The sequence below is a fragment of the Accipiter gentilis genome, chromosome 25 (assembly GCF_929443795.1).
Source record: "Accipiter gentilis chromosome 25, bAccGen1.1, whole genome shotgun sequence".
Taxonomy (NCBI): Eukaryota; Metazoa; Chordata; class Aves; order Accipitriformes; family Accipitridae; genus Astur; species Astur gentilis.
The window spans coordinates 7,092,588-7,106,955 of record NC_064904.1 but is presented as its reverse complement, the minus strand read 5'-3'; the positions used below and the strand labels follow the sequence as shown (position 1 = coordinate 7,106,955).

Below are 14,368 nucleotides of genomic sequence, written 5' to 3'. Positions count from 1 at the left end.
TGCACAAGACTGCTATTTGGTGTGTTAAGGCAGTTGTCTCATCCAGTGCTTTCATGAAGTGTTTCCTGCCTCTCTCTGCTGCCTGGATTGTAGATAGCAATCATTGCTAATCCCAGTCCCATAAATCCATGTCGGGGATTGTGTGGGGAGAGAGGGTCCGTGGGACCTCAGTGCTCTCTGCCTTCACAGCCCCACCCACCTCATGGTCTGGAATGATGAGTTTGGCCAGGCACAAGGACATTGTACAGAATATTTCCTCCCCAGAGCAGGGAGGACCTGGGAAGTGAATCCGGACCCTCTGAAGTCAGAGCAGCTTAAAATTGCTGAGAACCTTGTCCTTTGCTTTGAAGGCTTTTGAGCTTGCCAGTCTCCACTGCTCCCATCATAATTTCATCTAACTCATCTCTCTTGCTCTCCCCAACAGCCGTATTGAGTGGGTCTGGCTGCACTGGAGTGAGTACCTGAAAGCCCAAGATGAGTTTTACGCGTGGATTCACAACATGAGGGTGACCTTGGAGCCTGACATTGAGTTGCAGCTTGGTTTAAAGGAGAAGCAGTGGCAGCTGAGCCATGCTCAGGTTCTGCTGAATGATGTCTTAAATCAGTCAGTCCTGCTGGAAAGGCTGCTAGAAGAAGCTGCTTCCTTGTTCAGCAGGATAGGTGACCCCAGCGTTGATGAGGATGTGCAGAAGAAAATGAGGGTGGAATATGAAGGAATCAGGGAAGAAGCTCAGGTACACCTATAAAGAATGGGAGGTGTTCAGATTTCACCAATATACAGTATTGTTTGCTATCTGCTTCTTTAGTGGTGGGCCTTACCTGGTAGGACTGCAAAAAGAAACAGAGCTGAGGACCCATTCTTTCAGTCAGTGGACTGTTGGCAACAGTCATCATGTCCCGAGATAAGCTGTTAATTGGGATGCTCTTACACTGTGCTTTATAGTATGTTGTTGTAAAGTAACTGCAAACTGCTTGCTGTGACCTAGTGAATATTGGTTTAGGTCATCTCTATATAAAGCTTGAATTGTTCCTTGTCTTTCAGCACATTAGTGATCCTTGTATAACCAGATGCAAAGTGCCCATTCCCAGAGCCAGGGAATATTACATGCATGCACCCTTGTTGGAGGAAGTAGCGTTTGTCCAGATCCAGAGCTGCACTCCCTGCCTGCAGTACTGGGAAACATGGGGGTGAGAGTCAGCTGTGGCCCAGCGCTGAGCTCAACTAGCCAGTTCCAGTACCTGAAAGATTTTCACTGCACACAGATACGAATTCTTGCCTGATGCTGATCTTCCAGCTTGAACAGTTGTTAGATAGGCTCGTGTAGGACATCTTAGTTCATCTTTCAATGCCAGTGATTTCCTTTGACCCTATTCCCAGGTAAAGATTTCAGATAAGGTTTATACTTTTCACTTCTAAAACTCAGGTAAAGACAGGATTGGGCCCTGTGGCATGGCTGAAGGGGAAAAGAATGCAGTTTCTTACTAGCCTATGTCAATAGAAGCACTCAAAGGGATATTTGAAATATATATAGACACATCTTTCCCAAGCATATAGAGATTAAAATCCAGTCTTTGTCTCACAGTGGCTTCCAGGAGCTCCATAGGCTGGAATTACCTGGTGCAAATACAAATAATTTTCATTACATTGGTTCTGCTATCAGCCTCTGTCATAATGTTGCCTTCTATTTGTTCCCATACCTACACCGCAGTCCAGAACTGGAGCCTCCCTGGGTGATGTTGTACAAAGCTAACTTAAGATCACACTGGAACAGCAACACTGGGATGCTCATGCCATTGCTCTGCTTGCTCTACAGATACTTTTTCCATTTTAAAAAAAAATGCCCCGAACCCCAAAACAACAAAAAAAACCCCAAGGTGGCACCATTTGTGAGCATGAAATTCAGATATTTTTTTAGCCATAAAGATAAAACTACTGCTAATAAGTGTCTCCAAAAACCAAAGTATGTTTGGAAATTCTGTAACTGCAGCTGCCATAGAGAGGCTGTAAAGCTACCAACAGACATTTGACATTCTCATTCACTCCCTTCTAACCAAGATTTTTCTTTGGTTTTGAAGCAGGAGGCAGTCATTAGCTATTTTAAAAAGGCAGTTCTTTGAAACAAGTAATTTGAATACTCAAAGCCAGAATGGGACCTCTCTCAGACTGGTTTTACGTACTCTAATTTCTCTAACTCACTTGGATACATGCTGGTGTAAAAGAGATCAGGAAGTGGCTCATAGTACTTAGGCAAAATATGTCTTTATGTCTCCAGCCAACTGAAATGCTAGAAAGATCTTTTCTTTGGCATTGGTTACAAATACCACATTTCATAGAAGGATGGAGTGAGAGAATGCAGCTAAGAAATCCCTCGTTCAGGAGATGTGGAACAAAGAAGGAAGTTGGGAAGCCTTGGATTTTGCAACTAAAGTAAACGCAGAGTTCATTAGCTAATGCCAAGGTTACAGGCACCTTGGGAATCATGATGGAAAGTGTAATACTAGTTAGAGAAACCCTGCCACCTCTTCCAACAGGAGGGAGGAATGAATGAAAGAGACGCGGGAGTTGTAAGGGGATTGCTCTGGCCCCTCACATGATGAGAGGCCAGGCTGAATGTGACTTGCAGATGCCAGCTGCATGCCTGAGCTGCCTCCCAGAGGAGGCTGGCTGGTGTTTGTAGATTACACTTGTGTTTGAAGAGCATTTTTAGATCCCGTGCAGTTGTCCAGCTCTATCAGAAGGCAAACTCTTGGACAGTGTATCTTAAATGGTTTGCCTGTGACATTGCTTCTCTGGTATGAGCAAATGGTGGGGTTTTTTTCTTTCCTGTGCTAACGTGTCCCACGTTTTAAAAGTACACTATTTTCTTTTAATTACACTGACAGGAATATTTTTAGATGTGGCAGCCATTTCCTACATGCTTTCCCTTGCCTAGTAAAATACCAATATACAGAGGTAGATGGTTGTGGGTTTTAGCATAAATGATGACTGAAGATGGTAAGAAAAGTTACGATGCACGGTATGTTGATATTTAGTCAAATACACTAAATATGTCGGAGCACATCAGGTGAATTTCAGTCCATGTTGTCTCTGTTAACTGAAACCGAAATATTTATAATGCCAACCCTCACATACCCTAGAGCTAAGACTAAAAGCGCCAGGAGAGGCTACAGGAACTTCCTGTACTCTACTTGAGATGCCACAGAGGGACTTAAAGCAGGAACTTCCTTCATGTGCTCGATTGCCTTCCAGAGGAAACTCATTTGCCTTTGCTGACTGTGAGGGGAGCTTAGAGGAGAGGGTTTCCTATGCCTCTTTGAGTACCCAGGGCTTGGCATATCCTGCCCAGACCTATCTCTTACTCTGCAGCCCATGGCAAACCTGTTCTTTTCCTGTCAGTGCTCTCACTCTTTCCAGGGCCATGTTCTTGCTTAACGTCTCCTCACTTTAACCAAGTGCACGTGGAGATTGATTTTAACGCTGTCCTGCTCCCTGAACAGCTAACCTAACAGAAGCAAGTGATACCGTATTTTCCATCATTAGAAAGTTTCCTTGCCTAACCCCTTGGGGGAGCGCTCAGCCAGCTCTTTGTAAGCCTTTTGTTTGACAGCTAGCACAGCCTGTCCAGACCCATGGCATCTCTTCCTTGACCTCACAGAGCAGCAGGAGTATCCAAACTGTGCGTTCCTTTGTTTTGGCTGAATAGCTTGGCTGGGGGCGGGTCATTTCAACTTCCTTTTTAACCTTCTGTATATTAGCGTAAGACTTTCTAGTTTAATAATAGCTTCGCTTTGTTATTCTGACTTGCTCCCTTTGGAGCTTCTGTCAGTGTGACAAATTAGCCTAATTCCCTGGAATCAAGAAGCTTGGGATGACTTGTATCATTTCAATGTTTAGTCCACTTACACTGCTATAAGATTGCATTCTTCAAGTCCCTAAGGTCAAGGTGAGAATCGTTTAACCTGTATGCGCCTATGCAGATTTGAGAATGAAGGCAAGGGGTTTTAGCAAACAAGTGAGGTGTTCTCCTGGATACCTCTTGGCCACAGAAGTCTGCAGTCATAATTCTGCTTTTTGGTCTCATCCAAGCCCATGTTTGCATAGGTTGTGCTATTAAAGGTCCTGTCCTAATAAGTGGGCAGCATTTCATCATCCATGGGAAGCAGTTGTCCTTTAGCTGTCCCTGTTTTGTCCCAAAGCAAGTCAACTAACTTTAGGGGAGTCACTCTTGATTTGCACAAGTCAGCAGAGATTGCAGTGGCAGTGTGGAAAACAAACTGGTGTGGTGCCACCTGGAGAGTGGTGGCGCTGTACTGCACCGTGGGCATAACCTGTCCCAAAGGTGAAAGGCAAAGTCCCAGAGGGATCACCGCCCCACAGCACACGGGAGATCCCATGGTGACTGATGCTTATGCCACCCTTCTGCTGGCCTGGCTGGAGAAAGGCTGCCAGGACGGTGATGGCTCACTGCCACCTCAGGCAGGTTGACGGGTGTTGGGACATACCCAGAGCCTCATGGAGACAAGGGAAATGCAGAGGGTACTTTGAAATTCTGCCCACCATTGCAGCTATTACCCTACTGTCTGTGGAGGGCAGCTGGGATGAAGCTCTGCTCAGAGGCATGGGATGTGTCCCATATTATGCAAAATGAAACTCAGCCCATTGTCTGTGACAGCAAAGCCTTTCGAGGGTGCTGCAAGCACTGAATAGATTGCACAAGGAACACTTTTTTTCTAATATAACCATAGCATACCTCAGTTGCTCTCCATGCCAACTGGTGAAGGGCAAGAAAACATCAGTCTGATTTTGTAGGAAATAATACTTAAATTGCATATTATACTAGTGAAACAACAGAGCAGGATTCCTCGTGATATGTGTAAAATTTCCTTTGGCAGGGCCTAAACTTCAGCTGACAAACAAGGATAGTCTGAGCAAATGTGACTCTGCCTTCTTGTGAGGCGTGCCAGACTGAATCAGTTGGGAGCAACTCATGATGTGCAGGCCCCTGTAAGTTCAGGGATTGTCGGTTATAGGGCGCTCACACAGTAACTCAGAAAACGAAGCTTTCTTCCCATAGGCTTAAATTTGCTTGCAGGGTCTGTGATACTACCACAGGATAGTTTGTGATCTGCTAATTGAAAAAGTATGAAAGTTCCTGGGCTATATGATTGAAGGTGATGGTCAGTTTCTGTACAGCTTGCTTAAACAATGAACACTTTAAAACAATTTGCATGCCCCTAGCACAGTCTCTCTTATGCTCGTTTTGAGAGATAGACAAAGTCAATCTGTTGTGTGCTCATCTTTTATTTTTAACCTTCACGGAGAAGATAACTGCTTGTCTCCCAGAGTGAAAACCAGAAATGGACTTCTATCTTGTTCCTTTTTCTAATGAGAGAATAGGAAATTTTGGAAAGGAGAGGCTAGAAATTCACCTGAGAGGACCTTGCAGTTTTTCTCCTCGGAGGCTAGCCACTGAGAGCCTGTAACACAACCCAGATGGGGACAAGCCTTGATGTACTTTTGTGTTCTGTTTCTTGAGGTGAACAGTGAATTCCTGTGGAGGCCAAGTGCTATCAGGGCTCACAGAAAGGGACTCTTGTTTATAAATTCTGGGTTACAGTGTAAAGGAAAAAGAGCCAGATAAGCACTGTCCTTATGGCTTCTGATGTCTCTTGTTACAGAGCAGAGTGAAACTGCTTGAAAAGATAACCAAGGAACATGAGCGGTACAGCGCTAACGTCAACCAGTTTCAATCGTGGCTGAACGGTGTGACAGAAAGATTAAACTGCTGCATTGGAGAAGCAACCAAGTCTTCAGCAGAGGACAAGTTAAAGGCACTGAAGGTCCTTAAACAATATAATTCTAACAAGGAGCTAGGATTGTGTGTTTTTTCATGCCTGTATATGTTTCTCAAACCACACAAGGGTGTACTTGAGAAAAGAATTCCACAAATAAAGCAAGGTGGTGATCGAAACATGGGCTAGGGTAGAAGAGTTGTATCAGGTCCTAAAACTATTAGTACATAATGGTTCTTCCAACTGTAGAATGAGTCACAGGCTGGTCTGTTTTGTTTTTCTTGAAGCCTGATCTATGGTTATGTGATTCTTTGAGAATCTTGCCCTTTAAACTTGTTTAAATGAATGGTAAACATGATCCAAATAGAGCCTGAAGGCTCACAGGTTTTGAGAGATTAAAACTGGTGATAAAAATACCAGTTCTGAGAACAGTATCCAATATTTTGGTGCTACTGCTTAAACTGTTTAGCTTTAAATCTCTCAGAGATCTGACTATTAGTATTTCTTAGTGCCTGCAGCTCCTGTTTTCTTTGTCAGGGACCTCAGGTGACAAATATTGATGAAAACCAAGCCAGTATTTTCAGAATCACAGCAGTTAGTATTACTCAAAAGGCAGTCAAATGACCAACCCTGGCTTCTGGTCACTTGAAAAGAGACATACTTTGAAATGAGAAGTGAAGAACAAAATATACAACCAGGAGAGGTGGTCTTTTTTTCCTACTGCTTGCAGCTTTCTCCCCAGCTTCCAATTCCTGCAGCTAATCTTTATTTAATTTCTTTCTGCAGGAAATTGCCAAAAACATTAGGAGTGGTGGAAAGAAGTGGAAGCACCTTGAAAATCAGTGTGCAGAGGTGATTCAGAATACCTCCCCACTTGGAGCTGAGAGAATGAAGGATGAACTTGAAGAGCTAAAAAAAGCCTTGGAGAAGTTGAAACTGCTGAGTAGTGAGGAGGAGGAGAGATTGCTCAAGATCCAACAGTCAGAAAGTGCCTATAAGTCCCAAGCAAGACAATTAGAAGCAGATGTCCAGGAGTTGAGAAAAGATCTACAGAGACTAGAAAATGACCTGGACCCTGGGGAAGGGGAAAAGACTGAAGATGAGTTTGTAACTCTGTGGAGAAAATGCAATGTAAGTTGTTAACCTTTATATGCCTAAAACCAGCAGGATCGAGCACAGTTGTATATTGAACACGCATAGTCACATCCAACAGGTGTCTGTCCCATTGGTTAAAGGTGATAAGGAAAGAGTATGAGTGTGTATGAAACAGACTGAGGAAAATGTGAATAGCAACAATGGAATCAACTATTCTAACCTTTATCTCACTCTACACAGAGGAAGCAGGGTTGGAGGATATGTTGGAGTTTGTGTCTTGAGTTCAAAGGGACCATATGCAAAAAGAGCGCAATACAGAGCAAACAACACCATTTGCTCTACTTAAAAAGACACAGGAAAATAACGCCTTACTATATACACAAATACATACATACCTACCCACACACAAATACATATATTTCTGGGGTATTTGGTAAGACCATTTCTATATTATATCCTTCATCTGTGTAACGTGGGTACCTGTATTCCTTTACCAGCAGAGACATCTTCATTCCTAAGAAGTCCCAAGTTTGTAGCAATCCAGCATTTACACCAAAATCAATCTGTTGCAAAAATGAGTGCAAAAAGTTTGTCACACATAAAGTGGATAAGAATCTTTATCACTCATTTCCTTTTGAGGGCTGGTTTTGCATTTATTATCTCTTCTCAAAATGCCTTTCATTGCTATTTGTGTGTCTAGAGCTCAGCAGGACTAGCTGGGAAAAGTATATGCAAAAAGAATCCGCAAAATACAGACTGGTTCAATCCAGCTACATTTGCATGTTTTTTTGTTGGTTTTGTTTCCCTACGTCACCCTAGAATTAACATTCTGTATATGTGAGTCTTTGAGAAAGATCTGTTCATGCAAACAGATGCAGTTAAGACCACTCCAGAAATGCATCTCATGTTATATACTGCAATCAGTGAATTGAAACTGGGCCTGTTTGTGATTCACTGTGTTCAAACAGTGAACACTGCATGTCAGGTACAGAGGCTACGCAGTGTGAGGAGAGGAAAACAAGCCTGATGGAACAAAACTGTTCCTGAGAATGTTTTCTTCTGCCTTAGCGAAGTCCATATTCCTTACAACCAGGGGAAAAGGCAGCAGAAAGGGGACTTGTGAATACCCTGAGAGACAGCCTTATATCTTCATTTCATGTGCCAGACACTACATAAGGTGTGATCTGTTCATTATTTTTATGTTTAAGGCAACGAGAGCAGCTCTGGCTACAGAAGAGTCCAAGGTTGAGAGGCTGAAGGCTCAGCTTAAAGAACTGCTACGGTTTTCCCAAGATGTGCAGCCACACGCTGAGAGTGTTGTCTCTGCAATACAGCAGTATCAAAGGTAGTGTGAAGTCTGATTATGCTGGGGAGGTAGGGGGCATCTTCTCTCTGGCATTGAAGGGATCGACAAGGGCCTAAGAAAAAACTGATATGCCATCTGATTGCAGGTGACGGGTAGAAAAGAAAGGTTTCTACTAATTACATCCGCCTCCACATTTCAATAAACCTGTAATTTTAGCCATTTGCTAGGAGCTGTAGGCTGCTGGCCGTTTTCAAGCAGTGATCTCACATCGTTAATGTTGTGTATGGTTTGAAGAAAATTAGATTGTTGGCAGCTAATTTGATCTTCTTAGCATTTTATAATAATAATTTATGTATTTTGCTTGCCTTTCATGACAGCAACTAGAAAATCAGGACAGCAGCTGTAGTAGTAAACGGTTCAGAAGAATTATGGCCCTCCCTTACTGAGTTTGTTGTGACTCACCAGCCTTAGCAATTATTTGGCAGAGTTTATTCCCCTTCTCCTGGCGGCATACATGCATGATTCCTGTTTTCAACTTGCCTTGGGTTGGAAACTCTGAAAGTTTAGCCTCTCCCCAGACCTCAGTGTTTCCGTTTCCAGGCTGCCTGGAATCAGGAAGTAAAGAAGCTGCAGCAAATTTTGCAAACTAGAAGAAGGGATCTTTTTTCTTTAAGGAAAAAGGTCAGTTTTTTTACTGTATCCAAGCTTATTTTCCTCTGTCCAGTGCACAGTATGCTGTCCTGCTGAAAGGGTTATAGGTCATTATGGGCAAGGATTTAAGTTTAAAAACTAACAAGTAAACGATGTTGAAAGAGAAGCAGAGAAGGCAGGGGACTTGCCTCTGAGTAGAAAATGGCAGCTGCTCTTTTGCCAGCTTCTTTCCAAATCTTCTTTCTGAAGTCTGGCAGCTTCAGGCTGAGCCTGGCAGGGGCAGCAGAGCAAATGGCAAAGGACATGTAATGTCAGAACTTTCTATTTGTGGAGCTTTTGGCCTCTGCAAGCTTGCCTTTGTTTAGCTCCGTAACGTCCCAGTGACACAGGTAAGATTATTGTTTCTGGGTTTATAGAAAGGCAGTATTAATCTTGATTGGCATTGCTCTTTTCTGCCTGTCTTGTGAATTTGCAGGATACTGTTCCCATGTGAAAATATAGTTTGAGCTTCATTCTGCCATATCAAATAGGATTCTGCAAACTGGGAGATCAGGAAAACTGAGAAAAACAAGAGGCAGCTGCATGGGGTGTGTCACTGCTAGGCCTTGTTACTCAGCTGTATTTTGGATAAGCCTTTGTAAGAGAAGCCTGGATATTTAATGAATGTGTGCTGATTTTATTTTTTTTTAAATACATATATACACACGTATGTAGCTATGCATGCATGTGTATACATATATATAAAAATAGAAAGCTTTTATCAGAATCACCTATGTATGTTAATATAAATACAAGCAGTTCTGCAAAATTAAATAAATTTATATCTGAAAAAAATATGTATTTTCCTCTTTTGGAGGTAACATAGTGTGACCAAAGATTTCTTAATGTAATTTTTTAAAGGAACAAAGACTCAGTAATATGTAAAACAATACAGGCAACTGCAGTTAAATTCTAGACACTCTTGGCTTGTTTCTCCAATCAGTCAGGGCGACTGCTGTGATAATATGATTTGTTAAATCATGCTGGTGATAGAAGCCAAGAAAGATCACATGCAAGGGGAGACTGCTGGCTGCTAGAAAGGCAAAGTAATTCCTGATACACAGTTGCACAAGAGACAAATGTGTCTACGGCATCTAAATAAAGTTTTGTCAGATGTCTCTGAGCAGCTGTCAGTATGCAACACCAGACTCAGACAGTAAAAAAGACTGAGGCTTTTGTGTTGGATACAGTTTGCACACGAGTATTGTGTTAATTCATGCCTTGATGAATAGGATGTTTGGACTTGGATTTCTTTGTAATCCTTCTCTCGGCTGTCACTTTATCCTTGCAGTGTTAGAGGCAAGACATCTAAAATGAGCGCTGATGCAGAAACCCAACTGAGGCGACTCTTCCAAAATCCCCTGCAAGAATTTCAACAGTGGAAGTCATCGATCCAGATCATCCTGGAGACTCCAGAGCCAGCGCTGGCTCACATAGAGGTAGCAAACCTGTTACCGAGTTCAGAACCTGATACTTGGTTTGTGTTTGTCCAAGCTATGCCAGCAGCTGCCTGCAGCAGCTGGAAGGGCCTTTCCAGTATGGCAGGAAACCCCCCAGTATGGAGGTCAATACTTAGATCTAGCTGTTGCAGAATGTCTTATTTTCTGCCCTCCATTGGGTTAACTGGAGTTGTCAACTGAATAGGCTGAATTAAAGTGCTAGAGATCTTTAACAATGATGATAATATTGTTTAGCATTAGCCAAGATCTCCCTAGATGGGAAATCTGTGGACTCTTGTTAAGAAGTGTGTATTAATATAGTCATGGGATTATAATGCATGATTTCTGCGTGTGCCCAGCAAGGTGTGTTTGTTACTTTGTCATCCCTGTGATCTCCAGAATAAATGTGTCTGTGAACAGGGATGTTGACTATCCTGAGGATGAGCATTCAAGCTGTCCTTTCTGTTGGTTGTTTAGGCCTCTTCTCTGCACAGACAACTCTTTCCATAGTACAGCTTTCCTCTATTTCTGTTCACAAAAAGGATGCAGTCCTGGTGCTTCTAACATTATCAGGAAGACTTTTCCTTTAACTGGGCACTGTCCAGGTACCTTCTGTTACCCCTTGTCAGCCCAGCATGCTGTTTTTACCTGAATTTGTCATACTGCTTTTGTTGTGTGACTTGTGTGAGAACAATATGGTTAAAAGATTATTTATTTTTTTTGTATGATTTCACTGGAAGAATTTTTCTCCTTTAGGCTGCTCTAGCTGAAAGCTCCCAGTTCAAAGAGAAGTTGGTGACATTACAGCTGAAGAAAGATTTGCTAAATAATGTCCTTGGTGAGGACAAAGCAAAGTCTTTCCTGCAGGAAGTAGCTGAAGCTTCAAAGGAGAGAGAAATTCTACATAAAAGTCTGCTGCAAAGCAAGAGCAAACTCCAGGTAAGCTTTCAAGCCCATATACAGTCTTTGCCTGTGACAAAGGCAATGATCAATCTTTTACTAAGCCAGTTTTATAGATAAAAATTTAGTACTAGCCAGCTGTGCCCAATCCCTTTTCCTAGGTTGATCAAATATTCAAATAAATTTGTGGTTTGTTGCATAGTGTAGCTTGGTGTTTGTTCTGAGTATGAAATGGACATTGACAAAAGATGATGCCAAGGGATATCTGTTGAATGCTGGATCTTTTTTCTTCTTTCTTCATCTAGAATTTGATATCACAACATAAGGACTTTGACGCTGGTTTCACACCTTTACAGAAGAAATTAACTGCCATCAAAGCCAAATTAGATCTAGAGAAGGAGCCACGGCCTGACCTCTTGGGTAAAAAAACACAACTCCAGAGACTGCAGGTACATTACAATAATGTTTGACCGTGATATCCTCAGTTAATTGTGGTCCTGTTTGTTCATATTTTATTAGCATTAGGAATTCAGTACCTTGTCCCCTCAATTGATTGTGTGTTGGATAATTTCATTTGGTCCAGTTTATAGCATGGAATAGATGAAATTGAAGCAATGCAGCTGAAGAACTGGCAGACTGGGCTTGAGGGAAGGAACAAGCAGCTGGAAGCTGTTGGTGCCACACCTTCTTGGGGTAGTTTTATTGCTAAAGAAAATGTATCCTGATACTTCCCACTAGGAGTGAAACTGCACAAGACAACCTGAACCAATTGAACTCTCTCCAAAAGCAGGGAGTTTCCATTGTCCTACCTCCTCCTGCACCCCCCCTTTCCTGCTCTTTATCTTGTCACAGCTTTGACATGTGCTGGATTTACTCCCCAGGCTAATTCAGCTGGCTGAGATAAGAAAAAAATAATAACAGAAAAAGATGATCACTTTCCACTTGGTTAGTGTTTGGAACTGGTTCAGCAAAGGGTCCAACATGCAGTAGAGCCTGCTCAAGGCATGCAGTGGGACTACATAGCTGGGAGAGGGAAGAGAAGAGCAGGAGGGGAAGAGAGAGGGGATGTGACTCTTTCTTTTCACCATGGTGAGCTATGGTGATTCAGCCGCTTCACCCTTGGTGACCACAGAGGTGTTATCATCATAGTCCTTTGCAGTACTTAGCTAACTATAGTATGTCTCCTCTGGCAGCTTTTCAGCAGCTTGTCTTCTTTGTTATCAAGTGGTAGCATGTAAGAACATCCAACCATTTCTTTCAGAAACATTTACTTCTAGACATCAAAAAAATTAATGATAGTGATTGTTTGGTTTGGGGTTTTTTCTCCCTCACGCTGTCAAATGTGTTTTAGTGTATACTTTTGGTGTATGTTTTGCGGGGGTCCATGCCACATCTAGCACATTACCCATATGGAATCTGTCTTTTCCTCTGCAGATGATTCAAGATGACTTGGCAGAGCTTGCGATTCAAATGGAGGAGGTAGAGAAGCTTGTTCAGTCAAATACCACACACAGGCATGAAATGAATCAACTTTCATCTGACTCTCAGGCCCTGAAGAGATCATTGGAGGTAACATAAGGGAGAGTTTTTAGTTGCCTGAGGAGTTGTGAGTTGCCACTATTTAAAAATATGAAAAAAATCTTTGAGCATATGAGATTATATGCTTTGAGTGACAGATACTTTGAGGGGAAAAAAGCACTGAATTCTTAAGACTTCGATAACACTTCCGGGATTCTCTGATTAACTGTAATGTGATTTCCCTTTGGGATAGGATACCATCCACACAGATTTTATATCTATAGAAGTTATTTCTGGAGTGGGCCTGAGATTTCTGACCGAAAGACCTCGTAGTTACATTATCATGGAGGTGTTTGGACTTCTTCACAGATTCCTGGATAGTGTTTTTGTATCAAACTGTTTGGGTTTTTTATAGCTTTGTGATCTAAAAGTTAATGAGAGAAAAGTGTTGCAATTGCATAATTACTTGTTTTGAAGTGAGGCATTTTGTAGCTTGTAAACATAGCTATAGAAGGACTTCCAAAGCAGTCTTAGAAGATATTATTATGAAATTACCTTAGTTATGCAGGTCACCATAAAAATACGTATGATAAAGTGTTACCCTAATATGCACTGTGGAATTCTCGTTTCAATCTCAATAACCCCATTTATCGCTGAACTAGACTTCTGCCAAAAAAGTCTGTACAGTCATTCAGGGAGTATAAGATGTATTTAATATTGACTGGTGTGTAAAAAAACCAACCATATTCTTTTTTCTGTTCCAGCTGAACAGGGAGGGAGGTACTCTAGTGCTTAATGCCCCCCCATGTGGTTGAATTCAGGCTTGCAGGAGCTTGTAGGTGTTTTCTGTGCCACTGATGCTAAAGGATACAGGTTTTTTGTGTCTCACTAACAGATGTTTTCTTCCTTTTTGCCCATGAGATTCTGTGCCAGTAGTCACAGTGTTAGATCCAGTAATGAAACTGCTTTTTGTCTGTGTTTAGTTGCTGACATATTTTTATCATTTGTAGATGATGATACAGCAGAGTGAAGAGCACGTTCAGAAGCATTGGGCATATAATGACAAACTCTCTGACCTCCAGCAGTGGATCACAGTAACCACGGAGAGGATTGACTCCTACCAGGGTGCTGATGGAGACCAGAACACCGAGGGCAGGGTGGCAGACCTTGAGGTGAGAAAAGCATCTTAATGTAAGATGTTAATTATTCACTTTGCAGCATTCAGACGATAAGGGTGGAGGTTTTCTAGCGAGGTTTTCCTGGTTGGGGAGAGTAATGATGGTTTGTTCCTCATGCAATAACTGTTGGTTGCTGCTGCCTCCCTGCTTTGCCCTGTGCTGTAGGATGTGGAGCTAGGTAAAAGACAAGAACAGTGAGAAATGGCTAAGAACTGTTGAGATGGATAAAGTATTGTCAAAGGATAAGTGGTTTTAAAAAGAGGTCTTCCCACCAGGGTGATCTCTCTGGACAATACCTACCTTTGCCTGTATGTACTCATTGATACATTGAACATTATTACCCTGTTAGCTAACCTTATACTGTGTTGAACTGAGCTGCTAGCTTTTCCCTGTGTAGCAGTATTTTGCATGCGAGGTTCACTCTGGCAGGTTACTTAGCTGGCAGTTTT

The 14,368-nt window shown here is 42.2% G+C and overlaps 1 protein-coding gene across 8 annotated transcripts in view; it reads left to right on the top strand.

Annotated features, from left to right (window-relative positions):
• SYNE3 (spectrin repeat containing nuclear envelope family member 3) overlaps window positions 1-14,368 on the top strand; it is an 87,337-nt gene that overhangs the window by 42,350 nt on the left and 30,619 nt on the right. For all 8 annotated transcript variants that reach the window (XM_049828765.1, XM_049828771.1, XM_049828770.1 and 5 more), the window contains exons 4-12: window positions 425-734; window positions 5,680-5,841; window positions 6,580-6,924; window positions 8,097-8,233; window positions 10,176-10,323; window positions 11,080-11,262; window positions 11,529-11,672; window positions 12,658-12,792; window positions 13,752-13,913. In XM_049828765.1, the coding sequence (XP_049684722.1) occupies window positions 425-734; window positions 5,680-5,841; window positions 6,580-6,924; window positions 8,097-8,233; window positions 10,176-10,323; window positions 11,080-11,262; window positions 11,529-11,672; window positions 12,658-12,792; window positions 13,752-13,913 (1,726 nt within the window). The remainder of the gene's footprint in view (window positions 1-424; window positions 735-5,679; window positions 5,842-6,579; window positions 6,925-8,096; window positions 8,234-10,175; window positions 10,324-11,079; window positions 11,263-11,528; window positions 11,673-12,657; window positions 12,793-13,751; window positions 13,914-14,368) is intronic.